We start from the raw sequence: 13,309 nt of genomic DNA on the forward strand, positions 1-13,309 counted from the left end.
ATGAGGCAAATTTTGAAGAAGTAGAAATATTTGACAGTCTTAAGAAAAAGATAATTGGAATATTTAAACAGAATGAGATTTGTGAATATCAGATAACTAAGCACTGATGGGAGTCACCTTAGAGATCAACTTAAATTTTTAATTTGCAGTGGTATACTTTTGTCTATCAGTGTCTGTGACTCCAGGTTGAGAATTACAATTGGGGAATATAACAATTCATCCCAAGAAGATTTCAACAAATATGAAGTGCCAACATGATTGGAGTTTTTATCATGTTCTGAATTTTGTTTGTAATTTTAATGTTTTGGCTCCTATAAGTCTGTGTAATTTTCTGATAAAAAAAAGGCTGCATCATTTCATAAAAATATAACATTGATGGAAACCTTGTCAACAAAAACTTACATTGCTGTAAAACTGGATTCCCTTATTGATTAAAAGTCTGTCTTTCTCGCCTTTGGTTATATTTGACAATACCGCTGACAAGGCTGGGTCACTGTGTGTATGCACGGGTGAGACAGACAGGTTTTTAATCAGTAAGGGAATTCAAGGTTACTGGGAAAAAGCAGAAAGGTGAGAACTGTCAGATCAGTCATGATCTCAATGAATGATGGAACAGATTCAATGGGCTAAATGGCCTATTTCTGCTCCAACCTCTTATGGTCCTATATACCATGTCCTGTCTCTTACGAGGATAGATCAGAGGATCTAGGGCTGTTGTCCATAGAGGAGGGAAAGTTGAGAGGATATTTTATTGAAATGTTCAGTCATTTGAAGTCTAAGTAGATTAGATAGGAGAAAAAATGTTCCCTTTGTTGGAAGGGTGCCTTCTTAGGATGAGTAGCAAAAGAATCAAAGCAACTACACAGAGGGTGGTTAGCATGTGGAACACGCTGCCTGAGGAGGCAAAGTCAATTACAATTTTCAAAAGGAAATTGGATATTTATCTGAATGGAAAACACTTGCAGGACATTTTGGAAAGGTTGGAGGTGTGGGAATGAATGAGGTGCATTTTCTAAGAATTGGTCTTTTCCTGTGTTGGAACCATTCTTGATTCTAGAAATCAAAGGCTCTGTCCTATGTCCAATTTTTGATTTTCCACTGTAGTCCAGACTTGATAAGTCCATTTGTCAAGGCTGCATTATTATGTATATTCAGTACTGAGATAGAGAGGATTTTAATCAGTAAGGGAATCAAAGGTTAAAGGGGAAAAGCAGAAAAGCGGTGGTGAAGATTATCAGATGAGCCATAATCTCAATGGAAGGTGAAACAGACTCGATGAACTGAATAACCTACTCTGGTCCTGCATTTTATGGACTTAATGTAATCTATGAGGCTTCACAGGAGCTTCATCAAACAAAGGTCTACTCTGAACTGCATAAAGAAAGATTGGGACAATTTGGGTAAACAGAGCTTTCAAAGACCATCTTCAACTGGAGGATAAAGTGTTTTGAGAGGTTTAGGTAGGGATTCCTGAAGTTAGAGCTCAGGCAGTTGAAGATACTTTGGCCAGTGTAAACCAATTAAAGTCAAGGTGTTGGTGGACAGCGTTGATGCTGGTGGATTTTACAGAGACAGAAAAAGGTAAGAATTTGCAGGATTTGGATAAAAGGCTAAAAAACTAAGCTCAGTAAAAGTAGTATTATACTCTATGTATCTTCATAATGACATGCTTGTCCTTCAGCTCCAATAACACTCAAAAAAGTTAGGCGTATTTTTGAATGACCAGGGCTAGAAACATCCACTTCCTTCACCACCGATGTGCAACAGTAACAGTGTGTACTATATACAAGATGTACTACAGCAACTCATTAAGGCTCCTTCAGCAGCATCTTCTGAAACCATGATTATTTCTACCTTTAAGGATAAAGGCAGCAGGTACATGAGGACACCACCACTTGCAATTTCCCTTAGGCACGCCATCCTGACTTGGAACCATTCCTTCACCATTGATAGGTCAAAATCCTGAAAAGCCCTTGCTAACAGCACTGTGATATATTGATACCACATTAACTGCAGCAGTTCTAGAACGCAGTTCAGCACCATCTTCTCAAGAGCAGTTAGACATGGGTAATACATTCTGTCCCAGCCAGGATCACCTACACCCCAGCAATTAATAGAAAGAAGTGTTTCAAATAGTGGTTTATTTAAATTATACGCATAAAAGAACAAGTGGATATCTGGCCGGCATGGATGAGCTGGACCAAAGCATTTGTTTCCGTGCTGTATATCTCTATGACTTTATGAGTCTCTGATGGGACGAACAAATAAAAATATTTAAGTCAATATTTTTTCATCAATTAAGATATGGAATGTTAAAAACTAAGTTTCTTAAGTTCCCTGAGACTGCCTTTATCCAAACAATCAACTGAGTTAATTTAACAGTCACTAGGTTCAGATTTTGCAGACAATTTGCATTTTGCACAGAACCGAAAGGCTTTACTTACATGAACGTTGCCCATTTGTTCACAGCTATGTATCCTATTCTGACAGTCTGACACAGTAATACATTTGTGGCGCAATATTTATATAAGGAGCAATAAAATCTATCTGTCTTGATTGGTTATGGATTCACTATCAGAAGAGTAGGATTCAGAGATAAAAAAGTTTAATAAGTAATACTTATTACATTGCTGTAACTGCCATGCACTGGCACCTGGAGACAGAGGTCAGATTATTGAGTTTTGTTTTCAAAAGTAAATGAATCATTGTTTGAATCAGAGGAATGGTGATAAAAGTCAGTATCTTGGATATTATTACTAACAGGGAAAAATAATGAAGTGCATCAGTACTAATTCATCCACCACATCTGTGCTCACAGACTGACATTGAATTCCATTCTGGAAATATCTCAATTTTAAAATTCTCATCTCTGTTTTCTGAATTTTTCCATGGCCTTGCCTGTCCCTATCTTGGCAAACCCTCTCAGCCCTACGAATTTCCAACATCTGCATGGTCCTCCATATCTGGCCTCTTGCATATCCTCAATTTCCATTACCCCATCAGTAGACGTACCTTCAGATTTTCAGACCGAAGACGTGGCATTTGCTCTTAAACTTTCTCCCTCCCTTTCATCAATATGCTGTTTAAAACCTACCTCTTTGACAGAGCTTTTGGTCATGAGTTGAAAAACTCTTTCTGTGCCAGAGTATGCTTGTTAATGCTCCTGGAACACTTTACCACATTACGGATATTATATATAAATACTCATTATTATTGGCATTGGTGTATTGCTGGGCTAGTAATTAAGAGATTTGCATGAAAAGTCCAGGGAATACGATTTCAAGTTTCACCAGTCCAGTTTAAGAATTGAATTCAGTTTTTAAAAATCCATGAAGCTAAAACACAACTGGAGACTAATGAGACAGAAACTTACTGTGCTTTCCACCTTTGATCTTTTTCTGGTTCCAATCCCATTTCAGTGTGGTTGACCACTCTGAAGAGGTCCATCAAATGACAATGGTCCTCTATTACTTTTCAAAGTGCTCTGAGGGATCAGTCAGCTTTACCAGCAATGCCCAACTCTCAAAATAAGAGAAAAATATGATCAGCTCAGCTATCACATCTATTCTTTTGGTAAAGAGTGAAAACTGAGGTCAGAATGAAGTGGTTTCAGAGATAGTCGGAACTGCAGATGCTGGGGTATTTGAGATAAGAAGGTGTAGAGCTGGATGAACACAGCAGGCCAGGCAGCATCAGAGGAGCAGGAAAACTGACATTTTGGGCCCAGGCACTTCTGAAGAAGCTTTCCTGCTCCTCTTATGCTGCTTGGCCTGCTGTGTTCATCCAGCTCTACACCTTGTTATTTCAAAATGAAGTGATTGGGTTCCCATACTGTCACCGGTTTCCCTTAGACTTCAACTACAGGCAAGAGCTTCATTAAGCCATGAAAATCAGATCCAATGGTGAAACAAAAGACATCAAAGTACTACTATTGTCACACTAAGCAGCCCTCTTGCCTCTGAGCCAGAAGTTACGGGTTCAATTCACTTGGGCTTAAATTTTACACCCACATGGACTCAGTTTCAGGAGCAGGCTGGAGAAAGAGAGGGCATAAATGCCGGTGGGATGGCAGTACAAATTAATGAATGATTCTCTTCTTGTTATTGCTGATAAGGTACCAGCAACTGGTAGGCACTGAATCATGTATGGAGACTCAGAGAAACTGGCTCCTTGTGGTGGGTGCAGTGAGCTGGGGCAGTCCTCCAGAATTGGATAGCCTGTGTGCATAAGTGCTGGAAGACTCTTGACTTGCCTTTGGGATCACACCCCTTTCCCTCCTCGTCTGAAACTCCTGTTGGCTCTGTGAACTCCAAATCCAAGTTTTCTCAATCGTCACTGGTCTAAAGCCTGCTGCATTTCCAGCAGTAACCACTTCTCCAGATGGCACTGATGGGACAGGAATGTTGCTACATACACTTTACCTTTGATCTTGACTCGAAGTGCCACAAATTGAGTTAGTTATTAATGTTTTACATATAAAGATATAAATTATTAAGGTGCGCCTTGGCTCTTTCAGGCATGACTGTACGGATTGAAAGGAGTGACAATAGAGTACAGAACTGGGGTGTTTCCAATTGGGTGTGGCTCCAGAAATAGCTCACTAACTTGTTCTATAAAGTGTAACATCAAAATGCTGGATTTTGGTCTTTTTTGTTATGTTCTGACCAGTTCACCCCTCAGTAAAAATGAAGGGAATAGACTAAAAAAACATTGGGCAGAAACTTGTCGAGGATTCGGGGGTCTTGTCAGCCTGCTCTGAGAAAACCTGCACTTCCTCTTCTATGGAAGGCCCACTGAACTGCAAGCCTGTCAGGCAGTGGTGAGTCTGCCTGTGGGCCTTTCACTGGAATCAAGATCTCAGCAGAAAGAATTCCAGATCTGCAAGAATTGCCAGTCAAACAGAGCCTTGCAATACTTGCACTCAGCAATGCTGGGGCAAGCCATGGCTACTGCAGGAAGTACACACCCTCACAATCACAGGATCATGGAGCAGCAAGGTCAAAGTTAAAAAATGTCGGGGAGTGAATTTATCAGGGTGAGGCTCACAGAGAGAGATCAGCAGGGGTTTCAGGAGCAAAGACACGAGATGGCTCCCAGTGACGACACCACCCGATGTTCAGTCCATTGATCAGGCACTTATCAGGCACTGAGGACTGCAGTAGTTCAAGAAGGCAACTCACCACCACCTTCTCAACGGCAACTAGGGATGGGGAAGAAATGCTGGCCAGCCAGCAATACTCGCATTCCATGAATGAATTAAAAAAAACTTACACCATCAACATATTCTTTTCCTTCCCCTCATAGCTTAAATGTATCTATACTAGTCACTTCAACAGCTTCTTGTGACATTTATTTCCACATTTTCACCACCGTCTTGATAAAGAAATTTTACTGGCATTTCACCAGCTGGGCAGCATGGCCACTTACTCGTTAGCACTGCTGCTTCACAGCACCGGGGACCTGGGTTCGATTCTGCCCTTGGGGGACTGTCTGTGTGAAGTTTGCACATTCTCCCCATGTCTATGTGGATTTCTTCTGGGTGCTCTGGTTTCTTCTCACAGTCACAACTCTTTGCCTAGCTTAGCCATTACAAAAGGTAGTCAACAGTCAACCACGTTGCTGTGGGCCTGGAGTCACATGTTGGCCACATTTCACATTTCCAGAACTGGGACAAAGGGTATGGGAATGAGATTGGTAGGTGTGGAGTCACACATAGGCCAGGCTGGAAAAAGATAACAGAAATCCTACCACAATGGCATTAGGGAATGATGGTAGTTTCATAGTCACCACCACAGAGACAAGAACTAGTCAGAGCTACTCATTAGCTATTATTGACTAAATGTATTCAAATTCCACCAACAGCTGCAGGGCCTGAATTCATGGCCCTAGAGAATTAGCCCAGTGACATTAAGACAAATGCCCTGTGGGCAGAGGAAGATAATGAGGCTAGACTGATGGAACTGTAGGGAGACAGTTGTTTTTAGCATGCATGCAATGTTCACTGAATATAACCTTCAGAGACATTCATCTCCAGGATTTCTTCACTCAAGAGTATGACTGCAAGATGGGCAATAGCAGCCCAATCATTCACTGCTGATTAGCTCTTCAATACTCACAAAAGAGAGGGTTTTGAAGAAGAGGGTTTTGAAGAAGAGCCGCATGGATTTGAATTCACGGATACAGACAGGCATGCTGAGTATTTTCAGCACATCCCGCATTTATTTTACACCTCCAGTGTCTATACAAACATTTCTATTAAAAGTAGAGGTTTTAAGCTTTCTTTGTGAGATGGCCTTGTATCACTATGTGAGAGATTATCGGTGGGGGGGGGAGGGATGTTGCGGTGGGGGGTGGAAGTGTTGAGAGTGACATGGTGTACTGGGGCTGCAGTCAGAAGATTCCAGCTGTGTCCAAAGATAAGAGCTAATTGATCTTTAAAGTGGTTTGGTTGGAGACCTGTCTCTACTTGGAAAAAAAACAAAGTTGCTGGAAAAGCTCAGCAGGTCTGGCAGCACCTGTGGAGGAGAAAACAAAGTTAATGTTTTGGGTCCAGTGACCCTTCCTGAGAACAGGGCAAGAAGGGAGATTGGAACGGAAATTCCATCAGAGAGAGGAGCAGAACTTCTTCAAGGTGGGCACGTCTGGAAGAGATGTGGCAGTGAGTTAAATACTAAATAAAAACCAAAAGAACTGTGGATGCTGTAAATCAGGAACAAAAACAAAGTTGCTGGAAAAGCTCAGCAGGTCTGGCAGCATCTGTTGAGGAGAAAACTGAGTTAATGTTTTGGGTCCGTTCTGAGGAAGGGTCACCAGACCCTAAACATTAACTCTATCTCTACTAGGTTTGTTGCTGTTTCTCATCTCTGGGAAAGTTTCCTGAAGCTGAGATGTGCAGTGTTCCAATTTTCTACATGCACCTCCCTCCAATGCTATCACCAGGGATTGGTATGAATCCACCTGCTGAGCATATTAAGTCAGAATGCAAAGGTCTGATTTTCAGAAATATGCTTTCATTGGAAGTAATGGGTTTCATGAATGCCCATTAATTTAAAATGTGGGTCACTTTAATTCTTGCAGACCACAAGAAGGAATGCCTATGTTAAAACAGTATCAAGACTCAACAATTAGGTAAATGCATGTAATTGGTTCAGAGTTAATTGTCACAAAATTACTAATCGTAAAATTTGCTTTTAACAATTTGTTAAAAAGGATTACATTTCTTTGTTTTTAAGTTTCCCAATTCTTTACGTCAAGACAAGCTTCACCAGGTCCAGTATTTTTCATAATGAACTTTAAACATCGACCCAAAAAACGGTGGGAAGTGGTTCAATGATATCACTCCCTCTGCGTGTTTGAAGATAGATGGGGTAGTCTAGATTAAGAGCATTGGTGTACAATTATCAAACTCACTCAAGTATTATACTAATTGACAACACAGAAACAGGACCAACTGGTCCATGCCAATGTTTATAAACACAAGCCTCTTCCCATATTAGTTCATATCTTTTTATCAACATCTTCATCTTTTCCTTTCTCCCTGGTGTTTACCTGACTTCCCCTAAATGCATCTGTACTAACTGCCTCAAACACTCTCTGTGATAACAAGTTCCACAATCTAATTCCTCTCAACATTTCTGCTGTATCCTCTAAAGGATTTATTTGTGACTATATGTACTTATGACACAGGATTTATAAAATATTAATAGTGAAAAGTAAATATGGTAATGAATAATAGAGGTAACAATTATTAAAAGGAAAAATTATTTCTCTCAAAGGGTTGTGAATCTGTCAAATTCACTATGCCAGAGCCTGGTGGATTCTGGGACAAAGTAAATTTAAGGAGGAGAAAGACATTGTTAATTAGTAACTGATTGAGGGCTACAAAGAGCAAGCAGGCAAGTGGTTTTGAGGCTGAAATGAGATCAACCATGTTGGTACCAAATGGCAGGACAGGTCTGAAAGGCTGAATTTCCCACTTGTGCCCCTAGTTCTTATGTTACATTTGTTAAATGGTAGTTTAAATACTCCCTGTGTTGTTAATTTTATTGCATCTGCCTGTATACTGCTGGGATAACTTTTTGAATATTCATTTGTGGTTATATATTATCAGCTTGTGATATTAAATTTTTCTGACATACTCTGGTTTAAAATAAACTCAAGCCCTATAGATGCAAACCATTTTTGAACTTAATTTCTTTTGCTTTTTATCTTCTTTTCTCCAGGAAAAGTTCTCAGCGAAAGCATTTAGTAAAATCCCATACTTTAGGGAAATATATAGCTGCCAATCCTTAACTCAAGGGAGTGGATTTTATATCCAGAAATCAGCTGGGCCCACTGCCTGTCATGAATGTGAAATGGGGTGGAATAATGTTGGGTGAGGCAGTAAAACGTCATGGTGCTCATCCCAAATTGCAGAAGATGAAGAAGCATGAAACTCAGCTGTCACTGAATATTGTGAAATTACTGAAGAACTTGTCAACAGCTGCAACCATCCACAATTAGTTGTTTCCTACTGCATTTTTGGATGCCAGGCATAAAAGATTTTGGGGTGTTTTATGGCAGCGATGTAGAAGCAGCCTAAAAGTGGTGGAAAAGACCTGCCACCTGGCTCATTGCTGACTGTAGCAGCAGATTCTGCTGGAGAAGGTTGTAGCATCTTTGGAATTCTTTTAAACTCATTTTCAAATCATTTTATATTCTTCAGTTAAAAAAGAGGGAGATTTAGCGAGGATGCCATTGATCGAATTTCTGTTTACAGCATTACCCCTTTGTCCCCTGATGCCCTGGCCAAAAATAGTGATTAGGCATGGAACTACCCCTTTGAGCTTTTACTTTTCCCATTCCACCTGGATGGCCACTAATTGACCATCTGATATTGAATCATCTGATGACAAGTGTGGAAGACAGTAGACTACTCAGTTTACATTCTACATCCCTCACCCCTCCAAAACAATGTAAAATAGAGTCCTATACCACAGGTACATTCTCAAAGCTCTCCAATAATATGTGTTTATCTCATCTCATGTTTGGGTTCATTGTAGATTATTTGAGAGAGATTGGTTATTAATGAAGAGTCAGAAATTCTACATTGCTATATCAAACAACAACCAGGCTAGCAGAAGACAAAACAGATGAACCCCTGCGGGTAGTAATCTCAATTCTGAGTCAGGACGTCATGGGTCCAAGTCCCATTCCAGAGCCTTGAGTACAAGCTGATGTTGAGTAAGTGCTAAAATGTTGGAATTGCTATGTCTCTGATGAAGCATTAAGTCTACCCTGGCAAGTAAATTTAAAAATCCTATTGCACTGTATGGAAGCAAACCAAGGGAGTTTTCCTTGTTGTCCTGGATCAATACGTTTCTTCCAAGCAGCGTCATTAAAAACATATTTGCTAGTCATTATCTTTTTACTGTTGCTTGTGGGAGGTTGCTGTGTGCAAATTGGCAGATTAGATCTTGTTGCAGCTCTATAAAACTTTGGTTAGACCGCACTTGGAATACTGCGTCCAGTTCTGGTCGCCCTATTATAGGAAAGATGTGGATGCTCTGGAGAGGGTTCAGAGGAGGTTTACCAGTATGCTGCCTGGACTGGAGGGCTTATCTTATGAAGAGAGGTTGACTGAGCTCGGTCTCTTTTCATTGGAGAAAAGGAGGAGGAGAGGGGACCTAACTGAGGTATACAAGATAATGAGAGGCATAGATAGAGTTGATAGCCAGAGACTATTTCCCAGGGCAGAAATGGCTAGCACGAGGGGTCATAGTTTTAAGCTGGTTGGTGGAAAGTATAGAGGGGATGTCAGAGGCGGGTTCTTTACACAGTTGTGAGAGCATGGAATGCGTTGCCAGCAGCAGTTGTGGAAGCGAGGTCATTGGGGTCATTTAAGAGACTGCTGGACATGCATATGGTCACAGAAATTTGAGGGTGCATACATGGATCAATGATCGGCACAACATTGTGGGCTGAAGGGCCTGTTCTGTGCTGTACTGTTCTATGTTCTATATTTCCCACATTACAAAAGTACTTCACTGAATGTTAGTCACAGATATCCAGTGGTTGTGAAAAGCGGGATATGAGTGCAGATCTTTCTTGCATGGCTTTTTATGTCTACTAATCCTTAAGTTCCTAAATAGTCAAATTATGTGTTCATGCTCAGTTACACAGGGAGCACTTAAATCAATTTTTGTGGTTAATCTTTTCTTTGTGAAAAACAAAGATTTTAACCTACGATTATTTCACTTTCTAAATTTATTAGGTGATTCAAATTTAAAGAAATCTATGCGGAAGGCTACATGAGCCACTGTAAAATAAAGCTAATTATTTTGTCTTTAATCACGTCAAATGTCAGTAAGTCAATTTTAATAAGAAATGGAAGTGGTCAGGCATGTTCTTCTGTTTTGTTTTGCTTTTAAAAGGGATCTGTTTCAAAAGAAATAACTGACATTTATATTGTACCTTTACTTCTTGCAAAAGTCTCCGGAATTGCTTTATACATGGTTAATAAAATAAAATTTGACACCAAACAACATAAGGTGATATTATTTCAAGTCACAAAGTTTAGATCAGAATAGTCATTTCTCAGGAGCAACTGAAAGGAAAAGAGAGACGAAGCAAGATGGAGAGGGTAGGGAGAGAATTGAGGATGATATGAGAGAAAGACAATGTTATACTTTGCAACTATGTTCTCTGAAACTGGTGATCCTGCTATCAGTTATATTTCAGGGTCTGTTGTGTGGAAATTCTGTTTACAGAACAACAGGGGACTATTATAAAATTGCTGCTGTTTAAAACAACACTGTCAGATGATAAGCAACAGATAGTCGTCATTACCCATATCTCTGAAAACAAAAACTACCTTCAATCGCTTTTAAACTTCAGGACTATAGCAATGCTTTTAGGTCAGCTGAGGCGCAGTGGGATCATTCCTCTGCTAAGTCAATAGGTTTGGGTTCATATTCCACCCTAGATGAGGAGTGCAAAAAAAAGCTGCAGAAACTCCCAATGTTGTACTGAAAGAGTGCTGCGTTAATGGAGCTGCCAACTGTCAGATGTGACATTACGACAATGCAATTAAGTGGGTGTGAAAAAGCCCATGGAATTATTTTAAAATTCAAAGCAAGTGAATTCACTCAGTGTTCTGGACCACATCTATCCCTCAATCAATGTTGCAAAAACAGGTCACTGGGTTATTTTCACTTTACTGTTTATGGGACCTGCTATGTTTCCTACATTGGCCACATTTGAAAGGTAAATTATTAATTGTATGGTTATTATTAAACTGCTTTGAGACATTGTGAAGGATATTTTATAAATGCAAACCTTTGTTTTCTTTAAGATTTGCACTGACTGCAAAAGGATAATTATGTTCTTGTTTTGACTTCGGCAACATTTGCACTATGTAGCATAGTTTTTTGCATTCTGAAACCATAAAGATGATAAGTATTAGTAAATGTGTAACTAAAGTGAAATCAACTTATTGATTCCAACAACATACACAGATATGAGGAGTGTCTGACCAATATGAATTATCTTTGTTATCTAGGTATTAAGTCAATTTTGCTATGAGTGGTGAACAGTCAGTGCCAACTCACAGTTGCTCCACCTAATGATTTCCATGACACGTATTGATGTAGATGTATACTCTGTTTCAGAATTTCTGGCTAGGTTACATTAAAATTGGCTGCTCTAAAATGATTTTATGCTGGTAGGTTGAAATACAATTGGTTCGTGGAAGCACAAACACCAGCACAGACTAGTTGGGCTGAATGGTCTGATTCTATTCTGTAAATTCTATGTAGTTACCGCAAATTGTTCCAAAATAAAATTTTCAAATTCCTCCAGGGCATTGTCCCTCCCTATCTCTGTATGTCTTCCAGTTCTGCAACCCTTTGAGATCCTCTGGAGTCAAATATCTCAAAGGGTTACAGGACTGGATGAAGTTCTAAGTGGTCTGGCAAGCTTAGAAGTAGATAAATCACCAGGCCTGGATGATATATATTCCATATCATTGAGTGAGGCTTAGGAGGAAATAGCAGGGTGTTTGCAACAATTTTCAATTTCTCTGGCCACATGTGAGATATCAGAGGACTGGACGATAGCCAATGTGATACCGTTACTCAAGAAGGGTGGAAGGGACAAAGCAGGAAACTACAGACCAGTCAGTCTAACCTCGGTGGTGGGACAACAATTAGGAGCAATTCTGAGTGACAGAATTAATCTGAATTTGGAGAGGCAGAGATTAATTAAAAACAGTCAGCATGTTTTTTTTAAGAGCAGTTCATATCTGACCAACTTGATTGAACTTTTCAAAGGGGTGATTGGCTGTGCAGATGAGGGCAATTCTTTTGATGTGGTCTACTGGGACTTTACTGGATTTTGATAGGGTCTCAAGTGGGAGATTGATAGAATCCATGGGATCCAAGGAAATTTGGCAAATTGGATCCATAATTGGCTGAGTGGCAAAAATAGAGGCTGGTCGTTGAGGGGTGTTTTTCCCACTGGAAGTCCGTGTCCAGTGGGGTCCCAGAGGGATTAGTGTTGGTGCCCTTGCTGTTTGTGGTTTATATACATGATTAAGACTTGAATATAGGAGGGCTGATCGGTAAGTTCACAAATGATACAAAACTTGGTGGTGTGGTAAATGGTGAGGAGGATAGCCTTAGATTACTGGAGAATATAGTGGGCTGGTTAGATGATCTGATCGGTAGCAAATGAAATTCAATCTGTATAAATGTGAGATGATGCACTCAGGCAGGATAAACGAGGCGAGGGAATGCATTCTGAATGGTAGGATCCTGGACAGCATCGAGGATCAGCGGGTCCTTGGTATGCATGTAAACTAATCCCTTAATATATCAGGACATGTGGATAAAGTGGTTAAGAAAGCATATGAGATACTTGCCTTCATTAGCCAACATATAGGTTTTAAGAGCAGGAGGTTATTCTGAACTGCACACAGCTAGGGTATTGTGTGCAGTTGTGGAATCCACATTATAGGGGAGATGTGATTGCTTTAAAGTGAGTGCAGAGGAGATTACCAGGATATTGCCTTAGGTGGAGAGTTTCAGTGCTGAAAAGAGAGCAAACAGACTTGGGTTGATTTTTTCTGGAACAGAAGAATCCGTGATTGAAATGTATTACATTATGAGGGACATAATTCTCCTTGATCAAGGGACCGATGACCAGGGGGAAGAAGGTTTGTAGGAGATATGAGACAAGGCTTTTCACCCATATGGTAGTGAGAATCTGGAACTCGCTACTTGTAAGGATGGTAGAGGCAGAAACCTTCATAACATTTAAGAACTATCTAGAT

The 13,309-nt window shown here is 40.1% G+C and overlaps 1 protein-coding gene across 2 annotated transcripts in view; it reads right to left on the bottom strand.

Annotated features, from left to right (window-relative positions):
• Positions 1-2,492, bottom strand: part of anxa13l (annexin A13, like) — a 47,776-nt gene extending 45,284 nt beyond the window's left edge. Inside the window, exon 1 of one of the 2 annotated variants that reach the window (XM_048528535.2) lies at positions 2,445-2,492. In XM_048528535.2, the coding sequence (XP_048384492.1) occupies positions 2,445-2,459 (15 nt within the window). In that variant the 5' untranslated portion in view covers positions 2,460-2,492. The remainder of the gene's footprint in view (positions 1-2,444) is intronic. The other variant, XM_048528536.2, reaches the window with a different exon arrangement.
• Between the last annotated feature and the right edge of the window lie 10,817 nt (positions 2,493-13,309).

The sequence above is a fragment of the Stegostoma tigrinum genome, chromosome 5 (assembly GCF_030684315.1).
Source record: "Stegostoma tigrinum isolate sSteTig4 chromosome 5, sSteTig4.hap1, whole genome shotgun sequence".
NCBI classification, from domain to species: domain Eukaryota; kingdom Metazoa; phylum Chordata; class Chondrichthyes; order Orectolobiformes; family Stegostomatidae; genus Stegostoma; species Stegostoma tigrinum.